The sequence below is a fragment of the Siphateles boraxobius genome, unplaced genomic scaffold, assembly GCF_051911475.1.
Source record: "Siphateles boraxobius isolate OS27281-9 unplaced genomic scaffold, OSU_SipBor_1 20, whole genome shotgun sequence".
NCBI classification, from domain to species: domain Eukaryota; kingdom Metazoa; phylum Chordata; class Actinopteri; order Cypriniformes; family Leuciscidae; genus Siphateles; species Siphateles boraxobius.
Window position 1 is genome coordinate 15,153,637 of NW_027508811.1, and position 25,423 is coordinate 15,179,059.

At 36.5% G+C, this 25,423-nt stretch overlaps 2 protein-coding genes across 3 annotated transcripts in view; one reads left to right on the top strand and one right to left on the bottom strand.

Moving 5' to 3' along the window:
• Nucleotides 1-3: 3 nt before the first annotated feature.
• ap3m1 (adaptor related protein complex 3 subunit mu 1) lies at nucleotides 4-5,425 on the bottom strand. The gene is made up of 9 exons (XM_077237059.1): nucleotides 5,124-5,425; nucleotides 3,888-4,168; nucleotides 3,218-3,389; nucleotides 3,004-3,141; nucleotides 2,829-2,914; nucleotides 2,374-2,507; nucleotides 2,090-2,297; nucleotides 1,826-1,970; nucleotides 4-1,083 (listed from the first exon to the last, which is right to left on the bottom strand). The coding sequence occupies exons 2-9, from the start codon at nucleotides 4,158-4,160 to the stop codon at nucleotides 983-985; spliced, it is 1,257 nt and encodes a 418-aa protein (XP_077093174.1). The 5' UTR covers nucleotides 4,161-4,168; nucleotides 5,124-5,425; the 3' UTR covers nucleotides 4-982.
• A 537-nt stretch (nucleotides 5,426-5,962) lies between these two features.
• The window catches only part of adka (adenosine kinase a), a 170,408-nt gene continuing 150,947 nt past the window's right edge, over nucleotides 5,963-25,423 (top strand). Inside the window, exons 1-3 of one of the 2 annotated variants that reach the window (XM_077237060.1) lie at nucleotides 5,963-6,110; nucleotides 8,365-8,439; nucleotides 11,549-11,602. In XM_077237060.1, coding sequence (XP_077093175.1) covers nucleotides 6,055-6,110; nucleotides 8,365-8,439; nucleotides 11,549-11,602 — 185 coding nt within the window. In that variant the 5' untranslated portion in view covers nucleotides 5,963-6,054. Of the gene's footprint in view, nucleotides 6,111-7,085; nucleotides 7,211-8,364; nucleotides 8,440-11,548; nucleotides 11,603-25,423 lie in introns of those variants that run through there. The other variant, XM_077237061.1, reaches the window with a different exon arrangement.

The following is a 25,423-nucleotide window of genomic DNA, read 5'->3' on the forward strand; positions in this document are numbered from 1 at the left end:
ACATTTTGTTTGGAAACTTTATAAATCTGAAGGCTTTTGGTTTAAATACATATCTTAAAATGCAGTTAAGCAGTTCCCTTGACATTTTAAAAAATAATGCAATTGTATGTTCTTTGTGATTGTGCAAATCCTCAAAGCTACATTAAGGTGGCAGACCTTCATATCTAGTGTCACTGCAGGTCAGTGCAACAGAACAGATTTTCACGTGTGCTCACAATGGCTCCATAGTGCTTGTATTTGGCAAACTTTAAGTGTTAGAGTAAATTCTCTTTTCATCAGGTACAAGTGCCATTCACCTCTGAGCAGTGATGTGCTTGTGTAGTAGAGAAGTAGAGCATCATTGTAAATATGTCCTGCCATAAGCATGGCTGTGCTTTTAAAGAAATGCCTTTTTTTTCTCCATTCAAAGGGCACTGGTCTTAAAGAAATTACATGGCATATAATGCTTATGTAAAATAAGGACTGTGTATATGTGCAGAAACTCTCAGGTATTGTTGCGCAGTAATGTGATTAGAAAATAGCTTGTATCACTCACTCAAATTCCACTACCTAAAACAGATGGTTTCTGTGCTAACATGTTCCACCTTTAACAACATGTGTGTGCAGTGTTACTGTAACAAGAAGCATCCTTGTTTTTGATGGCACAAAGCTAAGCGTTTCTGGCAGAGATGTATTGTACCTTAAATCCAACAGTATACAGTTTTAATACATTAATGGAATGTTATTGATATGAAGATAAAGATTGATAAAGAAAAAAAAACTCTCCCAGTTCTCTGCAGTGGAAAGATGTTCACTTCTTGCAAATTGCCAGTTACTTCCCACAAAACAAAGAAAGATAAATATTACAATAATAAATGTAACTTTGATGTTGTAAAGAAATAAGAGAGATTGTGCACAGTTGTAATTCTGTATGATTTGTCACTTAGAAAATGGCACCTCTATTAAACTTTTGGCATATCATTGTGATACTCTGCAGACGGCCTCATGTCCTGACCTGGAACTTCCCAGCTTTGGTCACATATTTCACACCCTTGAATGGTTTATATTTCTCTCCGTACATGTCTAGACGATTCACTTTCAATCCTGTGAAGCAGAAGAGAGAGTGAAGTACGCATAACTGTATTTATATAGCACATTTTAAAGGTGCTTTATTTATTTTTTAGGATTTCAAAAGTTTTACATCAAATATTAAGATGTAAAATGAATAAGTAAGATTATGCACTATTTCTACACTGTAAAAAAAGTTTTTTCAATTTAAAGTGTTTCTGCTGCCAACTTGAAATGTGAATTTGTACTAAGTGACAACTTAGATATTTGAGTTGTCTTAAGTTAAAATTAAGGCAGCACAATTTTTTTTACAGCGTGGGTCATTAATCAAATAAGTAAATTTGTGACACTGACATGTGAACTCATTTATACAAAATATCAAATTAAGAATAAAGTAACAGAACTATTATGAAATATAACGGCATTTTATTTGAATATATTTTAAAATTTATTTTATGGCTTAGCTGAATTGAAGAATAGAAAGTTCAAAAGAACAGCATTTATTTAAAATCATTTCAATACATCCCTGCTAAATAATTATTATTTTTTTAATCTAAATGACCCAAACCTTTGGATGTTAGAGTGTGTCAACGTACACATACAAACATGTGGAAGGAGATGAAAATAACTTTATTATTTGTTCTATATTTTTCTTTTTCTTTCTAAATTAAGTAGGGTTATGGCAGCTTATTGTGCTTGATAATTACAACAGTGCTTTATCACAAGGTCCTGCTGGCAATGAATAACGACCAAAGCTGATAAAAGGGCCCTAGCCTACCTGAGATGGCCAACTGCTGGATTTTCAGGTCAATGTTCAGACTTGGGTTCTCCTCTGGTTTAGGAGCTCCAGACTGCAGACTTAGACTTCCTTTCAGATTGGGAAGCTTCTGGGGATTTAGTTTCCCTAAGTCCCACAACAAAATCTACAAGACAACAGTAAAAATTATTAGTCACCATCTGAGCAAAATGTGTAGCGTCATTACTAGAATTACTCTGCTAACTACAATGAATAACAATCAATAAAAAAGAAAGACTTTGTGACCTTTGTGACTGGGTCATAGTTGTAGGTTCCCTGAGTTGCATTGAGGTTGGCACTGAGAACCACTTTGGGCATGTGTACGGTCACTACCAAACACTCCACAGTCTTTCCCATAGTCTGCTTAGGACCCACAGTGATGTCCAGTCTTCCTGATGATCCAGTCTCAAAGAAACTGATGTTCTGCTTCACATATACCGGGATTGCTACAAGGCTGCAAAAACAGATAAAAAGCTAAATATCTTAAAGACATGTTTTAGGTTTATTCCTTAACCATTCACTCCACGTACTTCTGCGCACTGATGTGATATGACATGAGCTGAAAGTTTCCATCAGGGGGAATGAAGGAGATAACTCTCTCACTTTCCCATCTTTTAAAACGGACACACGGATGAAAGCTCACGTCGTCCAGGAGTCTGGGGTTCTGTTGATGGAGATCAAACGAGAGCATAAAACCTGCATGCATAATCATTTTTAAATTAGCAAAATGCTGTTTAAAATATTTTAAAATGGAGTGTAATGCTTTGTCTTTTGTTCATAACCAAGATACTCAATCCTCAAGTTAACTAAAGGTGCCCAGTAGCGACACTTGTACTCTTGACCTTTTGTTGTGTTAAAAAAGTGTTAAATAAGAGCACAGACATGCACAAGATATTTCAAAGAAGCAGTGAAAATTAAATATAGTTGACAACACAGGAAAATAAATTGTATGCAAAAAGAAAGCCAGGTGATTAAATGCTCTCACCATAAATGAGAGAGTAAGGTCTGGCATTCCAGACAGTTTGACACAAGCATCAATAACTCCCTGGATTTCTGCAAAAACTGTAGTTCCTGAAACAGAAGAGTACACCAGCATTTACCTTGAAAGGAAATACAACTCTTGCATTCACATGCACAATCTAACTGGAAAATCGACTCACCAGACTTATCCAGGATGGCGTCGATTTCTTCCACCACATCAAAATAAGCTTCATTATTGGTATATTTAACACCTGCTCTCCTCCATGGGATAGTTGAGAGCTGACCAGTAGGGAGGGTCTCACCAACATTACTGCTACCTGAAGATTGCGAATCAGTTAGATTCTCAACATCACATGGCCATAAATAAAATACTCAGGTTTATGGTCGTCTTACCTGTGATGGTGTTAACCATCGACCGCAGGATTGTGGGAGGTCTGATAAGTTCCTTCAAGATGTTGGATTCTGTGGCGAGGGGGAAGCCGTTATCCAACATTTCCTCCAAGAGCTCATAGACTATGACCACATTATCCTTGATAGTGGTCTCAGAACATTCTCCAAAATAATCCTGCATAAATGATTATAGAAAAAACATTAATTAACACACATTCTATTCAAGACATAAACAATAAAATGTGCACTAAATTTGGGGTTGATATGATTTTTTTTTAAACAACTGTTTTCTAATTGAAAATATTTTAAAATGTATTTATTCCTGTGACGGCAAAGCTAATTTTTCAGCATCTTTACTCCAGTCTTTAGTGTCCCATGATCCTTCAGAAATCATTCTAATGTGCTGATTTCTCCTCAAAAACATTTCTGATTATCAATAATGTCGAAATTTATTATTTTTATCCTTATTTAATGAATAGAAAGTTCAAACGAACAGCATTTATTTTGAAACAGAAAACTTTTGTAACATTGTAAAAAAATGTACTGTCCCTTTTGATCCAATTTACTGTGTCAAAAGTATTAAGAAATCTTACTGACCCCAAACTTTTGAACAGTAATCTATGTTTGAATATATTTTCTACAACTCACTGTCAGTAGATTTTTTTTTATGTACCTGAAATGTCTCTGCAATTCGATGCAAAAATTCTATTACAAAAAGCGGAGGCACTTCTGTTTGGATGACAGAAACAAAGAAGATCTTCTCACGGTAGATGTTTATGAGATAGTGATGAGGGGTGCGAATGACAGGAGGCACATTGTCAGGTTCCACCGCTTTCTCTCGTGCTTCGAAAAAATAATCGCAGACAGAGCGGCTTATGACACTCTTCCAGTGTTTCTCCAGGAATAAATCTCCACCATTGTTTATCAGGAACAAGCTGTGAATCATGGTGAGGGCTGGAAAGTCAATGGAATGAAAACAGGACGATGAGAATGGAAGCCGTGGTGCTAACTGGTATGAGCTACTGTTATTCCAGTGTAGAGAATATATGCATGGAATTTACACATTTTAAGTTTTTTTTATAACACTGCCTATACACACTAAATATAAAAGGGAGTGGCTGATTTATGAGACCTCATGCTACTCAAACTCACCCACTAATTTATTTCCCTGCTTATTGTTTTAAACCATGTCTTTGTAATCTAATTTCCGGTAAATATGCAAATTTAATACTATATAATAAATAAAACTAAATTTCTATAACTTAAAGTAATATGGATAGTGGCTTTAAAGCAGATTACAAAGACATGGCTAAGATAGAGATAGAGACAGTATAATTGCCAATTTAAGGTAAATATACCATAGAAGACTTATATATATATATATACACACATTTATGTAAAATTAAAGAGTGTTACTACTTTTATCATCACTTAAATAATACAAATAAACATTTTAAACAAGAAATTCTATTGAACACCACTAGTTCTAAATGCACTTGACTGAACTACATTTCATGTCCTTAGCTCTGTGCATGCAACCACTTTCATGATACACAATATGAGACAAACACGTTTGTGACATACCAATAAATGCCCAGTTTTAAACCTTCTTCAGAACATATTTTTTTAACCTTTCATAACTTATAATGTATTTTCGCGGGATGCAAACAAACATACTAAATAATGTCGGACTGTGTGATTGTTAGTAAAAAACAAAACAAAACAAAAAAACCTTCACCCCCAGAAAACACTAAAAACAAAAGCATAAAAGTTATGTTTCCTGAAAGAAGAGTTCGAGGATATCCTGTGTCTACCGATTACGTGAGGCTATAATGTTTATGTGAGCAAATACAGGATGTCAACTTTTCATAACTACACACATCTAAACTTATTTTCAAATAAACCTTACCTATTGACAGCTGTCTTGATTAATGTTTTCAGGCAATATCCTCCGCTTGTAAATGTGGCAGATGTGTCACTCCTACTTCCCCGTTCATGCGTCCAAATATACGCCTAGCGCGAATTTAAATGAAAGTTGATTTAAAACACAAACAGTCGATCATTGTGAAACAAAGCGTAATTTAAAATATGTTAAACGATATTTCTGCAAAGCGTGTGATTTATTAAAGTTGTATAATAGTTCAGAAATGTTTTGGTTGCTCCGGCAATACACGGGGACAGCTATATGTCTGTGGTAAATTTTCCCTCCACGGCTAGATTCATTCCGAATCGGTTCTTTTGAGCAGCTCTTTAAAATAAATGTTTAATGGACAGATTCACTGGTTATTTGAATCATCAAGTGACTTTTGATTACGTTTTTTATTTTTTATTCAAGTTTATTAAAATGGGAGTTTATTGTAATTTCATGTTTCCCAATTCAGTTCACTGCCATGTTTTATCCAGTTTAGAAACTTGTACATTTAAATTCCATACTAATGTCATATAAAGACTTCAATTTGCACTTTTAAAAATAATAATAATAATTTCTGCTATTCTGCTGTTAAAGTGACTTTCGCACAGACAGTCAAATCTTTGGTTCACTTGCTATATTTTTACTGACTCACTGAACCGAGAATCGAATGATTTTATTAGCAGCTTACTCACCTGTACCATCCTCAGCTCATTAATCAGAAATGATCGAAAGAGACGATAATCGATTGAAAGAGTTCACGAAAACCACTTACTCCGTTTCACTGGGATTCGTGAACGAACAGTTTTGTGAATCAATTCATTAAAATGATTCGATTCAAAAGAACTATCCGCCATCCGCTCTCCCAGATGCTTCATTCGCTCGACAAGGTGCCTGGAGCATATTTGATAGAGCACTATTACACTGCAACATGGCGTCCGATGAACCTAAAGCCAAAAGGATTAAACTTGAGGAAAAACAGCTCAGGTACAGTAAACACAAGCATCGGTTTATGAGTGTAGATTTTTTAAAACATGAGACGGTTTCTTTGCGGCCACTTTTGGGTCAGAGGTCTAACGTTAGTGGTTTGCGTGTCACTTAAAGTCCATGTGCTGCCAATTCAGTGTTTTCTCTCAAAAGCACATTGTTATTTCAATGGAAAAGAATGTATTGGCTATTTTCCAATTAGCTATGAGCAATGCCGATGAGTGCAGCTAATGCATTTGCTGCCAAGCTTAATTGGCAAATTCGTGATCATATGCACTTTTTAGGAGTGAACATATCCAAATCGTTAAACAATCAATTTACTTAAACGAATGATGTGCCCGTGTTGTTGTGTATTTATGATTAATGCTTCCGTTGTCCTTGAGTGTTTTATATTGACCACTGGAGTGCGTCTCCTCGGCTCCACGTGTCTTTTGTTATGCTGTCGGGCTCTGCTGCACAAAAAGTCTTCCCGCCGTACATTAGCATTAATAAACATGCATATAATAACATCAGTACATGTATCTATACACAATGGAAGTGTCCATTCAGTTTATACTGCATGCACACATTTTGTTTGCAAGTTGTGTAGGTCACTTTCCGGTTGGTATTTCTGTGCCAAAACTATTGACACCAGGCTTTCCAGATATGCTGTGGCTTTAGCCGCGCTGTCATTATTAAGTTTCAGACATGATGACAGATGTGTCGTTGGTTATTCAGGTAACGTTAATGGTTAGTGTAATAAGACGATATGATACTATGCCTACTAGTGTGCAAGCGTTGTCATGTCAGCTCACGGATGGATATTGGTCACTATTGTTTGTATTTACATAATGGATGGTAAATGTAGTATTTGCGCGTAATATTTACATTTAGGTATATTTTTGTACACTTCGCGCCTAAATATTTTAAGCCAAAAAGCGTAAACAGGGGACAACGAACGCTCCTCCTGTTTCTCAGCCAATCAGCAGTCGATGCTGCGGTTCTTTCAGCCAATCAGCAGCGAGGTGCTCTTGCGCCCGAGTACTAACTTTGCAGAGCGCTGTCTGACTCATTAAACTCGAGTGAGCATCACCTCAAGCCATCCTCATGCCTACAGCCAGGTAGGGCTAAACATGTATTCAGCTATTTGAGTATTTTTATACGTTTTCTAATCTTGTCATTCCATAATTTAAACACAAATATTTTTTTTACACTCAAATAACGTTCGTTTTTAAGAGAATTTGGTGTTTTGTGTGCTTTGGCTAATGGAAGCTCATACAATGTGGTGTTATATTGTTTCCTTTCTGCATAGTTTGCTTATTTACCTTGTTGCTGAGGTGGCTGTTTTTAACTTTTAGCTGTACAGAAATTTAGTCCCTACAGAAATGATCTTATTTTTACGTTGAATAGCACCCCCTAAACATCTGTTTTAGAGCACACAAAGCTTCACAAACTCCCACACTGACACATCTGTGCTTATTTACAAGTTTCCCATAACTTGTACTAAATTGTGTTTCTTTGAATGTAGGAGCGCGAATGGAGATCATTTAGAAGAATTTTGTTGCCTGTTCATTCATGTTAATAGAAAATTCATGTCTCTTTGTTTCTAGTATTTGTAAGTGCTCTCTTATTTCTTTACATTTAATAATATAGAATAATATATCGTCTTTTATCATTACACATTGCGAAATGAGTAATTTTGTCACGTCTGTCAACAATAGATTAGAGGCAACGTTTTAATCGTAGGGTCTCCACCACATGTCTCATCCAGGGTGAATGAACGGTCAGTCACTCACTCAGCCACATGCTTGAATGCTTGGTTTGTTGGATGTAGTGACTGTCTAATGCTTTCTTAAATGTTTTAGTGCCTATTTTAAATCATTTATGACATGACTTTCTGTCTGGCTAAAAAAATACTGAGTCATTTTGCAACTCATAGACAAAACATCATCTGGCTTGAAGCTCAAATATGGATTTCTGGAAAAATTACTGAGCACTTTTTTTTTTTTTTCAAATTATGTAATATTCTGCAGTTTATGCTTCACTGAATCTTCCATGTTTTCGTGCTGAATTTCTGTTGTGTTCAGTTTTACCCCTCAAGAGAAAAATACTTGAGTTGTGCACATTTTTTGAATTTTTGGGGAAAATGCTGAAAATAGTCTGCAAGGCAATCATAAAAGCCCTATGTTTTTAGTGTAACTATGCTTATCCTGTTGTCAGGATTACTCAGTTGTTTTCTTAATTTTTTAATCTGACGCACGTCTTTTATTTGCAGTCAAAATGCCCTTTTCGGGATGGGAAACCCCCTGCTTGACATCTGCGCTGTGGTGGACAAAGACTTTCTAGACAAGTAAGTCACATGTTTCTTTAAAATCAATTTGGATTTGAATCTGTTTGATAACATGCGCCTGAGAGGAAATCTCCTGTTTGACACATTACAATACTATAGAACAATACCCCTCTGCCCACTCACTCCCTCCATTACATAACCTCAAACACACTGTGCCCGTCTTGCCATTAATGTCCTTGGCTTACCATGATCGTGAGGTGGCACAGAGAGGTTTTACTTAGCGGATGTTTTCACGAGTGAGCAATCGAATTTGACCTTTCATCACCATTCAAAATGTGGAGGTTAAACTGTTTTGTATTGTGCAATCTAGAGCTGCACGATTAATTGTTAAAAGATCACACCCACGCAATCTCATTCCTAAATGACAGCGTTTGTTTGGATATACAGTAAACACTAATGTCTACGGCAGATCACCTTCTGAAAGTAACTTGGCGCTTCAAATAACAATTGTATATATTACATCGTTACACCACCAGGTGGCGACAAGTGACTGTTAAAATTTATTTGTCATTGAATCATTCTGGATATCCGTTAAAAAACGCGGATTCCTCCACTAATGAAACAAGTGAAGTATTTATGAGTCATTGAATATTTCTTTCAAACCCTTTTTAAAATCCATTTAGATTAATTAAACACTGCAACAATTCAAATTTTGCCAGAACCTGTTATTTTTTACTCTGTTATGGCTCAACTCCAACCTTTTGTCATACTTTCAACTTTTTTTATCTTATTTAATCATGACTTTGTATGTCAATTTCGACATTATCAACTGACTAAAATTGAAGTTATTTGTCCTAGTATCTGCCCTAGTTTGAATATGCTGAAACACAAATGAGAATTGAGAGCTGTGAGTCTGCGACATAATGAAACATTTATGAATCACAAATAAATTGTGGTATTTTCCTCACACAGAGCTATTTTATCTCTGGGAATATTGTGCAAAGTCAAATGGACTACATTTATGTGAACTTTTTAGAGGTTAACGGCCACCCTAGTACCTCTAGTAAATTGTTATTTTGCTTAGTTGTCTGTTCAGAACCATGGAAGAATCATGATCTCTGTTTAAAACAAAAATAATCCTAAACCTCAATTTAACAAGAACCGTGCAGTACTACATTATGCGAAAAAGGTATATGAGGTGATCATATTTAAATTCTCATATGCTGGACGTTATATAATTTACCTTGACATACATTTGTCTATAAATATAAAGGCTCTTTAAATGCTTACACTACAGCTTGTTGTATCCTTATTGGCAACACTTTTGCAAACAGGTTGAGTAATAATCTTAAAACTGCTGTTTCAGACAGAACAGCTGGACCTGTCGCAGACTTTGACAGTAATGATTTCCATTTGATTTATTCCAAGTGTAGCCTAGAGCAGTTTGTTTAGTTGCATGACCTGATGTTTGCAGGGCAGAGTCTACTAAGATGCATTAACAGAGATCAGTATCAGTAAGCTGCCTTTTTAATGATTAGAAATTGGTCCAGCACATGATTGACCAAACACCAAATATAAAAAAGACTTTCAAGGTAATAGAAAATTGTTTTAGCGACTTGAGCAATTTGATTGGTCTATGAGAAACTGAAATAAAATCGCCCCATCAGGACAACTAAATCTCAGTAATGCCACTTGGTCACTTATTATGTTCTCTTAAATATATTTTTTGCTGTCAAATTAAGGTTTGACTATCTGGTTAATTTGTCAACCTTTCTTTTCATTTATGAGAAAATCACTACCAAGATCCCACTAGTTTATATGCATACCGTACCCTTCAAAAGTTAAAGGTCGGTAAGATTTTGAAAATGTTTTTTAAAAGAAATCTTGTACGCTCACTCACCAAGGCTGCTTTTTTTGGATCAAAAATACAGTAACAACAGTAAGACTGAAATATTATTACGATTTAAGATAACTGTTTTATATTTTATTTTAAAATGAAATTTATTCCTGTGATTGCAAAGCTGAAATTTCAGCATCATTACTCCAGTCTTCAGTGTCACATGATCCTTCAGAAATCATTCTAATATGCTGATTTACTGCTTAATAAACTTTTCTTATTATCATCAGTGTTGAAAACAGGAAAACTATGAAACAACAGGATCTTTGATTCATTCATGATACATGATTCATCTTTGATGAATAGAAAGTTCAAAACGGCATTTATTTGAAGTAGAAATCTTTTGTAAGTTTGTAAATGCATCTACTTATGAAAAATCATCTTTGATCAACTTAATGAGTCCTTGCTAAATAAAAGCACTCATTTCTTAAAGAAGAAAGAAAATCTTACCGAGCCCAACCTTTGGACGGTAGTGTGAGTGATACTCAAAAGTCATTCTATTTTGTGGCTTTTGTCTCCAAACAATTTTACTGTTGCATCATACTCTTGGGTAAATGAAGGCACTCTGGGACAAGTCCTTCCTTGTCATGTGATCTCAATAAGGCTTCCAGTAGTTGTGATGAGTCAGTCTTGTTCCATAATCCTTTTCAGATGTAAAATTGCACCTTATTAGATGAACTGTTTTGACCATTTGTACCACAAACACAGACTTCAGAGACCCGTCAGATGATTTTAATTTTTAAATGCACACTAAGTTATATTTCTTCTATTACGAATGACTCATAATTGACCATGTTTTGTAAATGCAGTTCTTGAATGGAATCAGACTGAGTTCAGTTTAAAATGAAGCAGGCACATAATATGGACTCACTGATGTTTTAAGTTGATGAGGTGATTATGGCTCAACGAAATTAGCTTTATTGTGGCTTAGGCCTAAGACCTTCACCTACAGGCTTCTTGATAAAATAAGCTGTCACATGTGCTTATCTTTATCTCATGGGCGGACAGATCTGTTCTGTTTAGATTGTTCTTTGACGATATCTGTTTGAGAGTAAATTTCAAGATGTTTAGCTGTTCATTGTGAATAGTAAAAACAAAACATGACAAATTTTAAATAGGTCATATTTTGAACATAATGATTATGCCACTAATGTCACTGAATGGAATTAAAATCAGAATTTTTAACTTAGAAAAATGAAAGCGATTTCTTTTTCTGTTCTTGATGAGTAAATCAGCAGTTACAAAAATGCATTTTCTTTGTGTGTCTCACAGGTATGGACTTAAGCCAAATGACCAGATTTTAGCAGAGGAGAAACACAAGGAAATGTAAGTGTCTTTTATCTGTGTTATATATTATTTTTATTTTTTTCAATACTGGACAGTTGGTCGCATTCACTTATAATTGCGTGGATTGTTTCGTATTTTTTTACGCACAGGAGAAATTCTCACGGAAAATCTCCGCCTATTTCACAACATGTTCGTACGCACATGAATTTGTTCATAACATTGTTCTGATGTTAGTGAATTTGGAGTATTCTAAATGAACAAACCGTGTGCACGAGGTTAGTCATTTGCATAAAACAAGCCCAAACCATCTCCATATAAGGGCTTTCCACACACGCTTTTCTCAGTCTTTTGTTACTTTCGTCAAACTTGCTGCTGTTTGCAGATGCGCTCCCACCTGATCCTTGAGCATTGCCATGTGTGCCATTCTCACCAGTTGAAACACAATAAACACCTTTTATGCAGACCCATAACGGACCTCAGTAGCCAGCTGTACACACTCGTACTATATCTGCGCTATTCTGAGAAACCTTGCAGCTGAAGCTATTACGCAGCTTATCTTACTCTTTAACTGGAGCCTATATGATGAAATGTATTAAAGATGAAATTAGATTGTATTATTTATTAATTTTATATATGGATTATATAAAGCAACATACTTCAATATAATTATAGTCGTGTTAGGATGAAATATAACTTCTTAACACAATAATATGGTCGTACAGAGTAAGTGCTTTTTGCATACGTGTGGTTTCAGTTTGTAGATCTGAAAATCATGCTTTTCCCCATTGTTGAATTACGGAGGTTACACCAGTTACTTTGCCAAGAGATCTCTTATTGATTATTTTTATACATGTATCAGACAGAGAGAAACAAGCATAGAAGAATAAGGCTACAGGTGAGGTGGCCTTCATTGAGATTTCTCTATTCCCTCACCCCATCAGTAAATGGTTTCTTGGTGTTTCTCCTCCCTCACCCCCTCATCTCTATTTCTCCTTCCTCTCACCCCATCATGCATTTATGTTTCTCTGAGTCAGTACAGTAAAGATTGAGCTTATATACACCACTGAGGGATTTACAACTTCTTTGTAAGTTAGAAAAACATGTTGCTTATCTTTAAAAATGGAACGTATACCTCATGCGTTATGGTACACATGGTACAATCCACTTTCCATATAAGAAACTTCCCTTCAGTGTATACATTTGTGGTACATTGCATCAGTTGAAAAACATTCCTTTCCTTGTAAAGAACATACCAACTGTACACATTTGATGTATTATCATCATTGGAACATCTCTGCTCAGTGAAAGTTGCATTGCACACATACCTCTAAGCAAAATGATATTTCTCCCAGCTCCCCGCTAGGCACACATGTAAAACATACTCTGACTTCACAAAATACATTATGAAAGTATTATGAAAATGAATAAAGAAAAATAATAAATAAATAAAAAACATTAAACAGTACATTTTAGTCTGCATAGTTCCTATATTTTTTTGTAAATTTAGAATGCATATTATTAATTATTTTTTGGTGAATCATGATTTGCTCTTAAAATCGTCCGTACGCACATTTCACGCACACATGCGTACTCATGCTTAGTGAATGAGACCCAGTGTTTGTTTTTGACTTTTTGGTATGTTCAATGATATAGGCCATCCATTCAAATGAAGATTTTTTTAAATCTTTTTTTAAAAAACCTTTTACATTGTGATGTGAGTCTAGTGTTCATGAGAATAGCTTTCCTACTGGCGTGTGGCCTAATTTACTTCTCTAGACTAATTCCTTATTTAGGACCACAATGCATGTGTTCAATTATTCTGTTCACATGCCTGTATGCCAACATATGCTTCATCTTTAGAGGATCTGAGATCTCCTCAGGAGGGAAGTGCCTGTACAGTGCATTACAAAGCACCATTGTAGTTTTGTTGCCATCTTGTGTATTGATGTTACACCATGTTGATTAGCATCTGATCTAAATGATTGATTCTCATTAATGCAAAGATTAGAAGGATGTTTAGCGCATTAGTAGGATACTGACAACTCTGAATAATGTTCAGATGCCTGGAATCACTTCCTTGATCTAATCATGTGTGAAGGCTGCTAAGAGCTTGAAATTGTACTCTTTGGTCTCAGCAATGTCCCATAATGATTAGACCCTCATAGATAGAAAGAGTGATTCACTATGTGATACTGAGGCTCAATCCCAATTCACCCCTTGGCCCTACCCCTCCGTTTTGCGTGTTCACGTCTAGGGGTAGGGTGTTCCAATTCTTGTTATGATAGAGGTGTAGGGCGAAGGGGTAGGGCTACATAGCCCTCGAAACAGAGATTTTTCAGAGGCACACTCCGAACTGAGGGCTACGAGAAAGTTCCCAGAATACATCGCGAATCACAAGCGAGATGGCTTCACAAATGGTTAAACATTTACATTTAGAGTATTTTAATAGTAATTTCTGTGCTGGGTCGTATTGCTCTACCTGCAGAAAGAGAAGGCTGAAAATCATTAGAAGAGCGAAAACAAAAAGAATGTTTAGATGGAGATGGATGACATGTATAGCAGCATGCGGTAAGGAACATTCTTCTGTTTATGATATATCATACAGCTAGACCTATAATAACGACAAGACATTTCCAAGTAATAGCATATTGACATCATATCCGGGAGATAAGTCAGTAAAATCACAGGCTTCGCTTATACCGTGTCGAATGCGTCACATGAAATTCAGGGGGGGGGGGATGGGGGGGGGAATCAGTGTGTGATTTTTAGCGACATCTAGCGGTTCGGCTACGAGTTGCACTAATGGCTCAGCCCACTGCTCACCCCTCCCTTTCGAAGAAGCTATGGTGGCTAAAATGGGACAAACATATCGTCGTCTGAAACAGCAGAGAATAGCCAGAGTAAGCCAAGAGTGTGTAACAATTGTCACTGTTTCTGTACCACAGTCCATTATAAACCACATCATGGATAAAGTTTGCAAAGCCATAGTCAGGTGAGGATCAAGGGTCTTAAATATATAATATAATAATAGTAATCAGCTGATTGTCTCACAAACGTAACCAGCACATTTCCCCCCACATAGCAAACCCATAATACAGCGAGGGAGAAGAACCACATGAAACTATGTAACTATAAATTTTTCTAACAGGGTAGTAAAAGTTTAGCCGGCAAAATATGAGCTGTTACTGTGGCTGAGCTGGTTAAAGCGTAAAGCCTTTTTTAAACTCGACGCGTCCGCATGGCAAAGGTGCGCGCGGCAAAAATGGCATGATTGTAGCAGCGCGCGCCTCCGCATCCCCTAGACACCATTTTCTACACACAATAGGCTTTTTTTCTCTGATTTTGAAAACTCTTTGCGATCGACTTGCTTCCAAGATCGACTTGTCGACCGCGATCGACGGGTTGGTGATTCCTGTAACGTTACTGTTTTACGGTCAATGAGAAGAGTACTAATCAGCTGTCTCACGAACGTAACCAGCACATTTATCCCCACATAGCAAAGCCATAGCACAGCAGGGGAGAAGAACTAAGTTACATGAAACAATCCAACTACATATTTTACACCACTGACAAGGGAAAAGTCACTACTCACGGTGTTTATGGCTAGCTTCTAGCTTTCTGCTGCTAGGTAGTGACGAAACGCGCTCTGTAGTGCTGTTTGTTCGCGTTCGGCTGGCTACGGTAGAAACATGACGTCACAATATGTCGACCTTCATAGAAGGGGGTGCCCGCGGTTATGTAGATATAAATGTCTCATTCTAAGGTAATAAAAACATTATGGTTTATTAAGTAATTTCTTTATACATGACTGAAAACATAGTTATGGATGTCATATTGCATTTCTGTTAATAGATACTCAAAATTGTTACACATTGCACCTTTTAAGTTTGGAAATTGTTGATGTCCAGTTATGTTTGGTCAGAAGGCGGCAAGTGAATGCCGCAATGAACAGAGCTTAAACAGTAGGCTTATTGCTATTGCAAAAGTAGAACATATTTCATAAATTAATTCAGCCTGACACATCCTCATACAATGCTAATATTTATTGTTGGAGTTTTAAAGGCAAAAAATACTGAAAATTCTGTCATTCACTCACCCTCATGTGGTTTCAAACCAGTATGGCTGGCTGTCTTCTGTGGAATACAAGAAGACATTTTGATTTGGACTTTATTGGAGCTTCACCACTCTTGGCCACTGTATTGTATATGCAATGTTGTTCATTGGAAAAAAGCAGTTTTGAGATGCTTTAACACTTCTTGTTCTCTACAAAAGAAAGCTGGTTATGATTACATTAATGCATTAAGTATGAACTGACAATATACAGGATTTTTATGGCATTTATTAATCATGTTCATCCAAAACAAGATTAACTTTCATTATATAATTAATTTATTGTAATTAATATTAGTTATTTGTTAGTGTCTGTCATTAAATGTGTAGATTCAGATTCTTAATCTGAATGTTTCTGTGACAGTCACAGGTCAGCTGTCATTAATTAACTTAAAATGTTACAAATGTGTATTATCTATGTAAAATTATGTGAAGAAATTGGCATTAACATAACATCTTACTGTAAAGTCAAGTGTCACCATAATGTCATAAGTCATATGAGAACAACATGAGGGTTAATAACAGATTTTATTTATTCATTTATCTATTTGGTGAAAATTCACTTTAAAACAATCTAGAAAGGAGGTCTAGTTAAAAAAAAGCATGCCATTTTTCTTATCACCCATTTGTTTATGATGTGTATCTATGGTAACTATTATGTAAATGTTAAACATAAACATGGAGCACATGACGACTTAAATTTTAGTTTTTTATGTTTAATGTTTTTTTTATGTTTCCAAAATACTACGGTCATATTAGGAAATGTTTGGCTGTCCAGATCAGACTCTGTTTGTGTGTAATACGTTTTTAGAAATGTTTTTCAAGGATTTTAGGGTTGTTTTTGTTTGGATTCATAGATTTTAGTGTTTAAGTCGAGATTGAGCTGAAAGACATGGATCAGACGGAGACCTTTTACCCCTTTATTGGTTTACTCAGCTGCGCTGTGCTCTTCCTCTCTCTGTGTGCAAACCTCAACAATGCATCACTTCAGCATGCACAATATAAAACATGATCACGAGGGGGCTGTTCATCACTCTTGAAACGATATTGAATATTGTCTGTAACTCATTGGGCTGTTCCTTCCTGGCTTCTGCACACGAATGACTGTGAGATATTAAGTTTGCTAATGATTATCTATTGTGGGCCAGTCACTTCAAACCATGCTAAATGATTGATTCGGTCATGAAATGTTGCTTTGCTGTCTTGAGATTCCTAATGTAGCTTGTGATAATTCTGGTGGGAACTAAAGCACTTGTCACCGAGTATTATGTTTGAAGCTGTAGGCCTCTCTTTATTGGTCTTGTATGAAAAGAAATGAATGTTCTCTCCACCGAGAGAAAGCAAGGACCACCCGACACCCCACTGTGTTTAAAGAATTCAGATGCTTAAAATGGGCCAAGCCGAAGTTAGAAAAGGCCTGTAATCTGTCTAAAGCAGTGCGGAGGCGTACATTTCAACCACTAAACCTTAGCGCCTATTGTTGTGGCTACTCTGAATACACTTCTTTCAATGACCTTGAAAATTCGTTGCGCAGTGTTTTTTAACCACTTGCATGTATTTTATGTACAATGATTTTTTATTTTATTTCATGTATGTATAACAATGATTTTTTTATTTTATCTTCTGTTTGAAATGGTCTGATTTGGTGACTCTGCACTGTTTTGAATCCTTTCCCGTTCCGTTTTTTTATTGTCCTTATCAGAGATGTTGGCCTGACTGACACGAAGGCAAACAGCCAGCGGAGAACAGGTGGAGAGGACAGACATGCTCTTCATTATTCACGACACTTGATAAACCTTCTATATATGATTTGCCTATGCATTTAAAGGATATTCAACTTGATCTCAAAACCTCTGTCCAGTTGTTTTTCTTTGACCCACACTAGGGTTTATTGTAGACCTGTTCGAATTTATAGCTGTAGATTTTCGCATGACCGTTTCCATTATTTTTACATTTAGATTACCTTTGCTTTTATATAACAAAAAAGTAGCAATTTATTGACACTGTTCAATGAAAATGTTCAGTGCAAATCATAAAATTAATATCCATATTTCTTTCTGTACATGTAATGCATTAATACACATGTGCATGCTGTCACCATTTTCACAGATTTACATTTACACAGAGATGATAACGGTATCGCTTTCAAAACCCCTTTTCAAAAACGTGCACTTTGAAACCTTCCTCAAACTGTGCGTTCTCAGACCACCAAAACGCAGACGAAATTCTGTTTTCAGTTGAAAATGGTGTTGTGTAAACAGTTTATAATAAATATAAAAGAAATAGTTATTTTTTGTTTTGTAATTTTTTATTTTTTATTATTGGCCAAATCATAAAAATAATTATTGGCTTATTGGTGTCAGCTAGAATGAGAATTCTAGTATAGAATTTAAAAAATAGGCATCACTAATTGTGCATAAACAGTGTAGAAGTTTTGCTTTTGTTTATACTGCTTGGTCAGAAATAAGGCACTTTATTTTGTCAATATACTAATCAGAGTTTAAGGGCTTGCAGTGCATTGTGCCAAACATCAGCCTTTAGCCATGACTACAATTCACATTATTGCACAAGCTCTCAGTCAGAGCTTACTGCTGAAATATTGCATTGCATAATGTGGTTCATTTACATTCTGGGTCATTTGGACTGAACAGTGCTTGAGTTTTTTACCACAGACAGATGCTCTGACATTTTGCTGTAGACTATCTGGGCATAAGTTGGCATTCATCGGTCCCTGTGTGATTTACGAGGCAGCAGAGCGTAATCGCAGATCACTGTACTTCTGCTATGGCAGCCTTCAGACAGGGTTTGATGTTCATATGCAGTAGTTTATTTTCTATAGCCAGAGTATGGTGTGCATTTACTGAATTTAATTTTCCATCTGTCAGTTTTGTTTATGTTCATGGAATATATATATATATATATATGTGTGTATGTATGTATTTGTGTGTTTAGAACAACAATCCACTATATGTATTAGTCAGAATACACTGCTAATTAAAAAAAAAGCTTTTTAGTACGAGATTTAGTAACCATTTGCCAAGCAGGGGATAATGGAATGAGCCATGCTAACCAGAAAAAAAACTTGATCACTGCATAAACCAGGAGGTTTAAATTCACAGTTGTATAACACTGCCATCTTGTGACAAAGATAGACTTTCTTTATAGTTAATTTGTGCAGTTTTTTAAAAATATTTTACTTTTAGTTAGCTTATAATTTGTTCCTGTGATTTTCAAATATCTGGACACAAAATGCTAGCTGTATATAGCTCTGTCAATATACACTGCTGTTTTAAGAGGTGACTTAATGTGTGCCAGGCAGTGTTTTAAAGTATGGAGCAGCTGCCTCTGGTCTAGTGAACAGCAGGTGCAGTACCATGGGCAGCCGGCAGGTGGAGGCATACGCTCAGGCATTGTATTACTTTTACACAGCATCATGCCGCAGGGTGGCTTTTGCTCTACACAACAGGAAGTCTTATCCGATTTCAGATTAGTTTTGTTTAGCAAGGGACGGACAATTGAGTTGCTTCCCAGGCTGAAAGGCAAAGCTTGACTAAAGTTATTTGTTTTGAAACTCTTGAATGGAGTCAATTGTATATATTAAAACAATTATTGAGAACACATCACTTTGATTTCATAAAAGCCAAGACAATCTCAGCACATACTGGCTCTGATCTGTTTCCTTTTGTTCTGTGGATTGTCCTTGCGCTGTGCAGCCCGTGGGCAATCTGCCTCCCCCCGGAGAGAGCTGAGTCTGACTGTTTTCTGCGTCTCAGATGGAGCTGGTTTTGATGAGTGCGCTGTTCTTTATTTGAGAGCGGGCAGGAAAAAGAGCTGTTGCACACTGAAAGCTAAATTGCAGGTGCACAGAGGATTGGGGGAAAATAGTATATTTGAGGGGGACAAACTGTTTGCAAATTGTGCACGCTTGCAGTATGAACATTTACTCAGCAGTGTTTGGGGCAAAAAGCTTTGTCAACATTAAAGAAAGGGAAAAAATAGATTGGCAGGGATGCTTAACTCTTAGAGTTAGAGGAGACCACTACAATTAATCATCAGAACTGCGTTCCTGATACTTCTGTCGAGAGCTATACGCTCGAATAAAAAAATACTGTTCACTTAAATGAGCCACAAACCTGTACTGTATGTCCCTGTTAGTTTATCCCTGTGTGAGCCGTCCTTACTCTGCCTTCCCATTGGCAGACATGCATCAGTGCTCGTCCAGCCTTGGCTGGAAGCACGAATAAAGCGCCACACCTCAGGATCGTGTTCCAGGGGTCAGGCCGGTGACCTTACCTCAACCTTCGAGAAAAAGCAGGAGAGTTAAAGCAGGTGGTTTGTCTACAGGATCCAGAATCTCGTCCGACTCGGAATCAATGGTCCCTTGTGGCTCCAACTCCAACTCCAACTCTGGCTCCTGCCTGATTCATTTCCGTCCCTTCGCAGCCAGTCCTCTAAGTGATTTCCCCTAATGGCTCGATGTCCGAGCGGTAACCTCTTAATGCTCAGCTCTGCATCCACTTCTGCCCAGTCGCTGCTCGAATCATCTTGAGGAAGGAGAGAGAGGATATCATCTGTCATACTCTCTCTCCCGCTCTCTTTCAGTCTTCATCATCGTTGAAGCTCTGCTGTACGTTATGACTGTTTAGATTTATGTGCTGTGAATTACGGCGGCAGTAAGCTGACTGCCAGGAAAACTCCAGACCGTACACTGCGGCCCAGCGTAGAAACGCAACATTGGCTTTTATGGCCACTATGGGATTTTCCATTGGTCTTTGCCCTCTCAGGTGGGAACATAGATCTTTTTCTGCTGAGATGCATTAGGTGGGTTGTAGCCAAGTGTTACAAGGAGTCAGGTAGAATTTTTTTTTTTTTTTTTTAAGTCTGTTTGTTCTCCAGTCAAAGCTGGAAGGTCTCTAATTGCTAAGCCGTGGGCCGCCATGGAGCCCAGCCAGGCCGTCTGTTTTCCCGCTGCACTAAATGCTGGCCTGATGGCAGTGGGCTGGTCCCGCTCCACGCTCTCCTTACAAGCATGCGTGCCTGCCATGTTTACGACAGCTTTCAGATTCCGTTCCCTCTTCACTCCTGGTTAAGTGTTTGGTTCTGTACACTGAGCTATCAGGTTATGAACGGCCACAAACCCCAGCTTTGACTTTAATCATCTCGAATCACTCTATAAAACTGACCTCAGACCCGCTGTTCTGTACTTACTGTCTCCCTAGCACCTCATTACCAACAGAGCTGAATGATTATTTGCACTCTATTGCCCCCTAGTCCTGGCTTGCTTGCAGTTTTGCTGAAACGCACTGTGTGTGTCATCCTGCAGGTGGAGCTGTAACTCACAGCGCTCTTGAGCGTCAGCCAGCTATCATCATGGAAAATAAGCTGGGTGTGTAATGAAGTATTGTGTCGGGTGTGTTGTAGAGGAATACGTTTTTCCTAATGTGGTATTGTTGAACGATTCTTAAGATTTTAATAGCTGTGATGATGACTGTCATCTCCTGCAGGATTTTTTCAGTTTCAGCAAAACCATTCCTGATGAATACTTGTATAACTTGCATTATACTTTCTATAAATGCTATATTTTATAAATGTTATCTAATTTTATATAAAAGTTGTTAACATGTTGTTTAAATTATTATTATTATTATTATAATCACTGTTTGATCAATTAAAACATTTCTATTAGATATTATGTTATATAATGTTTAAAATGTTGTTGTTATTGTTATTATTATTATTATTATTATTATTATCATCATCACAAATAAAGTTTGCCCAGATTAAAAACAAATCTTACATATGTCAGATAAAATATAATATTTATATTATTGTTTTTATGATTTGTATTATCACAAATCAATATTTTATATTTTAATAAGTTATATAACATTTTATATAAAAATGTTTATATTATTATTACAAATGAATAGTTTGTTCAGATTCAAATTCTGCCATTTACTCATCTTTATGTCAATCTCTTATGATTTATTTCAGATAGTATAATGTCTAAGCTTCACTTTTCAACATAGCACCATTCACTTTTATTTTATTCCATCAAATTAAGTTTTTCCTTTCCATCCACAAAGCTGTCATACTTCAGAAGACTTGAAATATAGCAGACATTTGAATTACTTTGCTTTTTTTTTCTCACAATATTCTTTTTATTGTATGGAAGAGAGCATCTTGAACATTCTTCAAAACGTCTCTTTTGGGTTCCATGTATAAAATTAAGTCATACATGTTTGGAATGACAAGTGGGTGAATAAATAACTGATCTTATATCTACTGTATTGTTGTCTCTTGTTTATTGTCTGATTTATTATAAATAAAATAAATAAATAAACAAACAAAAAACACAGCCCATGTATTTTGCAAGGGGAAATCAGGAGTTTCAGCATTGGTTTTAGCCCAGCAGTTAAAAGTATTGTAGCCCAACTTGTAACCTAATTTAAACAGTTGGGCCATGTGTGTAATTACCCTCATTTATCTCTGACTGATTCACAGCCAAAAGTTTCTTAAATGAGCATACTTTTACAGAAACCAAGATCCTATAGCCATTTTGTGGGAGTAAATTGGACTAGAAAATTCTTCAATGCTTTTTTTCTTCATTACTGATGAAACACTGCTGTCAGGCGCTTGTAGATGGTTCACATTAGGTTGTGTGGTGTTCTCTGCATGGATATGAATTATTGACATGTAACATCATAGCTCAACGGATCATCCCATGTGTCTCCTTAGGAGATCAGCCAAGGGCAGTCTTTTTACTTCAGGTTTGAAGAGCAGAGGACTGTCTTTCTCACACCATCTGTCTGCTTTCAAACTATCTAATTGAAACCTAGACTGCCACCACAGCCACATCCTCTCCGGGTAGACGAAGGGTCTTAGTCACAACGTTGTGCGAGGGGTCGTGGCTTCTGACCTCAGTAGCGTTACCTCAGGGCGATCTGGAAACGCGATTCCTACTCGGCTTCAGGACTCAATTTTGTCTGTCTGAAAGGGCGACGATGATGTCATGTTTCCACCGAGCTTCGTCTGCACCTGTGTCGCTCATCAAAAAACGATTATTTCTGATTTGTACGTCTCATCGTTAATATTTGTAAAGTTAATGAGCAGATTCAGATTGATAGATTGCCAAGGAAACAGAACACAAGGACCGCGTCTGTGACATCACGGGATAATTAGGCCCACGAGTGCGCACGAATCCGCAACTGCGCTGATTTGCATTTTAATATGTTGTTAGCATAGGTGAAGGTTTATCTCCTCTTGATTAGATTCCAGTGATGTAATTACAAAGCGGAGTTTTACTTCTCAGAAAGGGCACCGCGCATAAACATCAATATGATTACCAGTAATTGTTTCAAAACAAATAAGCGGTTGGGTAATCAGTCATCGGGCCGCCTCGGAATTGTTTTGGAAGACGGTGTCCTCTGCAGCACATCACATTCGGCTCATTTTAACATCTCAGTTTAAATTGGCTTTCCACTTGTCAGAGTAAAGAATATTTTAAAGATGAGTGGTGAAGGCTCAGAGGTAATCAGTGCTTTTAATGATCTTATTTGTGCGTGAGTGGCTCTGTAGACATTACTTAAGAGTCATTGAGAGAGCTGAGACACTGCATTTGAAAAGCTGTCCCCTGACAGCCAAATCCATCCATTTATAAAAGAGGAATTATTATTGACCCCCCCCCCCGCCCCCACAAAACCCTCCCTCTCTCTCTTTCTTTCCCACTATCCTTAAACAAGGGGGAAAATAACAGATTCAACCTTGGGAGAACAAGCACAGTGGAAGCTTAGAGAACAGAATAAGTAATGACACTGTCGTCTTGCAGGGACGTGGCTCACCGTGAAATGGGCTATTGATTATAAACGGATAAACTGTGTTCTCTTTTGTGTTGAGAAATTACTGAACAATTTAATTAGGGCTGGAACAACAAATATTTATTACCAGTTTTTCTCACCCATCCGCTCCCTCCCCACTTTTTTTTTCCATGAAGTCCTCCGTCTCCTTGTAAACTGCCAGAATAATTAAACAAACCATGTTGCAAAGCTTGGTGTTGCTGATTAGTGGCCTCACCCAAGAGAGGGAAAAAAGAGGGGGAAAAATATCCATTGATCACGCTTGTAATTCCTGAAGATCTGGAAGAATTGCCGCACCAGATGACTCTGTTGAAATGAGGATTGACAGGGGCTTTTACAGTCGGTGTCGTCCTGCATTGTTTGAGCGCATCCCAGTGCGTCTGTTAGCTATTTGTCTAAATATAGCCTCCAGTACCAATCAAATGGAAAACTGTCCTCTCGAGTGATTTCGACAGAGAATTCATGTGGAGCAAACACTTGTCTTTCAGATCTTCCATTAGTTTTATAGAGATTTTGAAGTCCTGATTTCTGTTGGCAAATGAGTGTTGTACATTTTAGATGTTACTGTGGTCTGTAAATTCAATACATTTTTAGTTTTAGTAAGTTTTGATTACATAGACTTTGAGTATGAATGTAAATATATATTGTTTGTTCACAATGAAACTCCACAGAGGAAGCTACCTTTTTATTTAGGGCCCCATGAAATCCATTTTATTCAATCTGTGTTTTCTGATTTTTCTTCTTCTTCTGGATTCTGTGTTATGATTTAATACAAATTTACCAAAAACGGTGTCTAATTAAATTAATGATTAACTTTTACAATTGAATCAATCTTTTAAAATGTAGTCAAATTAACATATAACAATTAATTTGCAACAAAACATTTGCGTTTTTATTTTTTGTCAAATAAGATGCTGCTCAAGGACATAATTGTTATAAATTAAAATGTGAAAAAATATCTTGGCTGTATGATTTATATATATATATATATATATATATATATATATATATATATATATATATATATAAAATATATATTACACACAATATAAAATATATATATTGTGTGTAATATACACACAAATTATATAAAATACAATATTTTTTATATATAAATAATATTATTATAATTACTTTAAGAATTAAATTTTTGTTTACAATAGTAATATATTTCTATCATAATGTCTTCAAGTTAAACTGGACTTTGCACTGTTGTCGCATTTGTTTCTGCTGTGTGATAGGCTGTCGCATGTGTTCTGTTCATGTGTTCTGATGTCACATGGTGATGATGCAACCGTACCCCACAGCTACACAACTTGTAAAATGATGGGCTTTTGCTTGTCACTCGTAGCACGCTTTATCAAGGCATATGCTGTTTATGATCCAGGTTTGGCGCACACTTGAGGGTTGTTCATGCAGCCAAATTTTGTATGTGGTTTCATTTATGGTGGTCTATTTACATTTTAATGCATTTAAGATAAAATCTTGAGCGTTACATCGTTACATTTTTTCTCTTGTTATTGAAAAAGTTATACCGGTTGATAAGATAACATTTTAATGCCCAGGCACACATGTAGGTACTGCATGAAGAAAAAGTGTGGATACTTATGGATGTCAAGTATGTGTGTTTGTGTATATAAATATTCTTAATATTCTTACAATTTGTAATGATACAATTGACATTACTATCATTTAAAAAAAGCATAATGCTGATTGTTTTAAAAAATGTAAAAAGTTTAACGCATCATACCACAGTACAGCTTTCCAACAGTATTTAATGTCAACTACCCATTAGTTGCTGTTGGATATTTATTTAAACAAACTTGCATTGCAGCTCACACAGCCTTGTTTTAATTGCAGACTGCAATTTATCAGTCGTAAACATCAAAAGCTC

Bases quoted from the DNA above. Each gene is read 5' to 3' on its own strand.
- ap3m1 (XM_077237059.1), bottom strand. From the start codon at position 4,160: ATGATTCACAGCTTGTTCCTGATAAACAATGGTGGAGATTTATTCCTG. The intron at 2,508-2,828 runs GTGAGAGCATTT...CTCCATCAACAG, and splicing joins ACCTTACTCTCTCATTTATG to AACCCCAGACTCCTGGACGA. The intron at 1,084-1,825 runs GTAGGCTAGGGC...TCTGCTTCACAG, and splicing joins CCAGCAGTTGGCCATCTCAG to GATTGAAAGTGAATCGTCTA.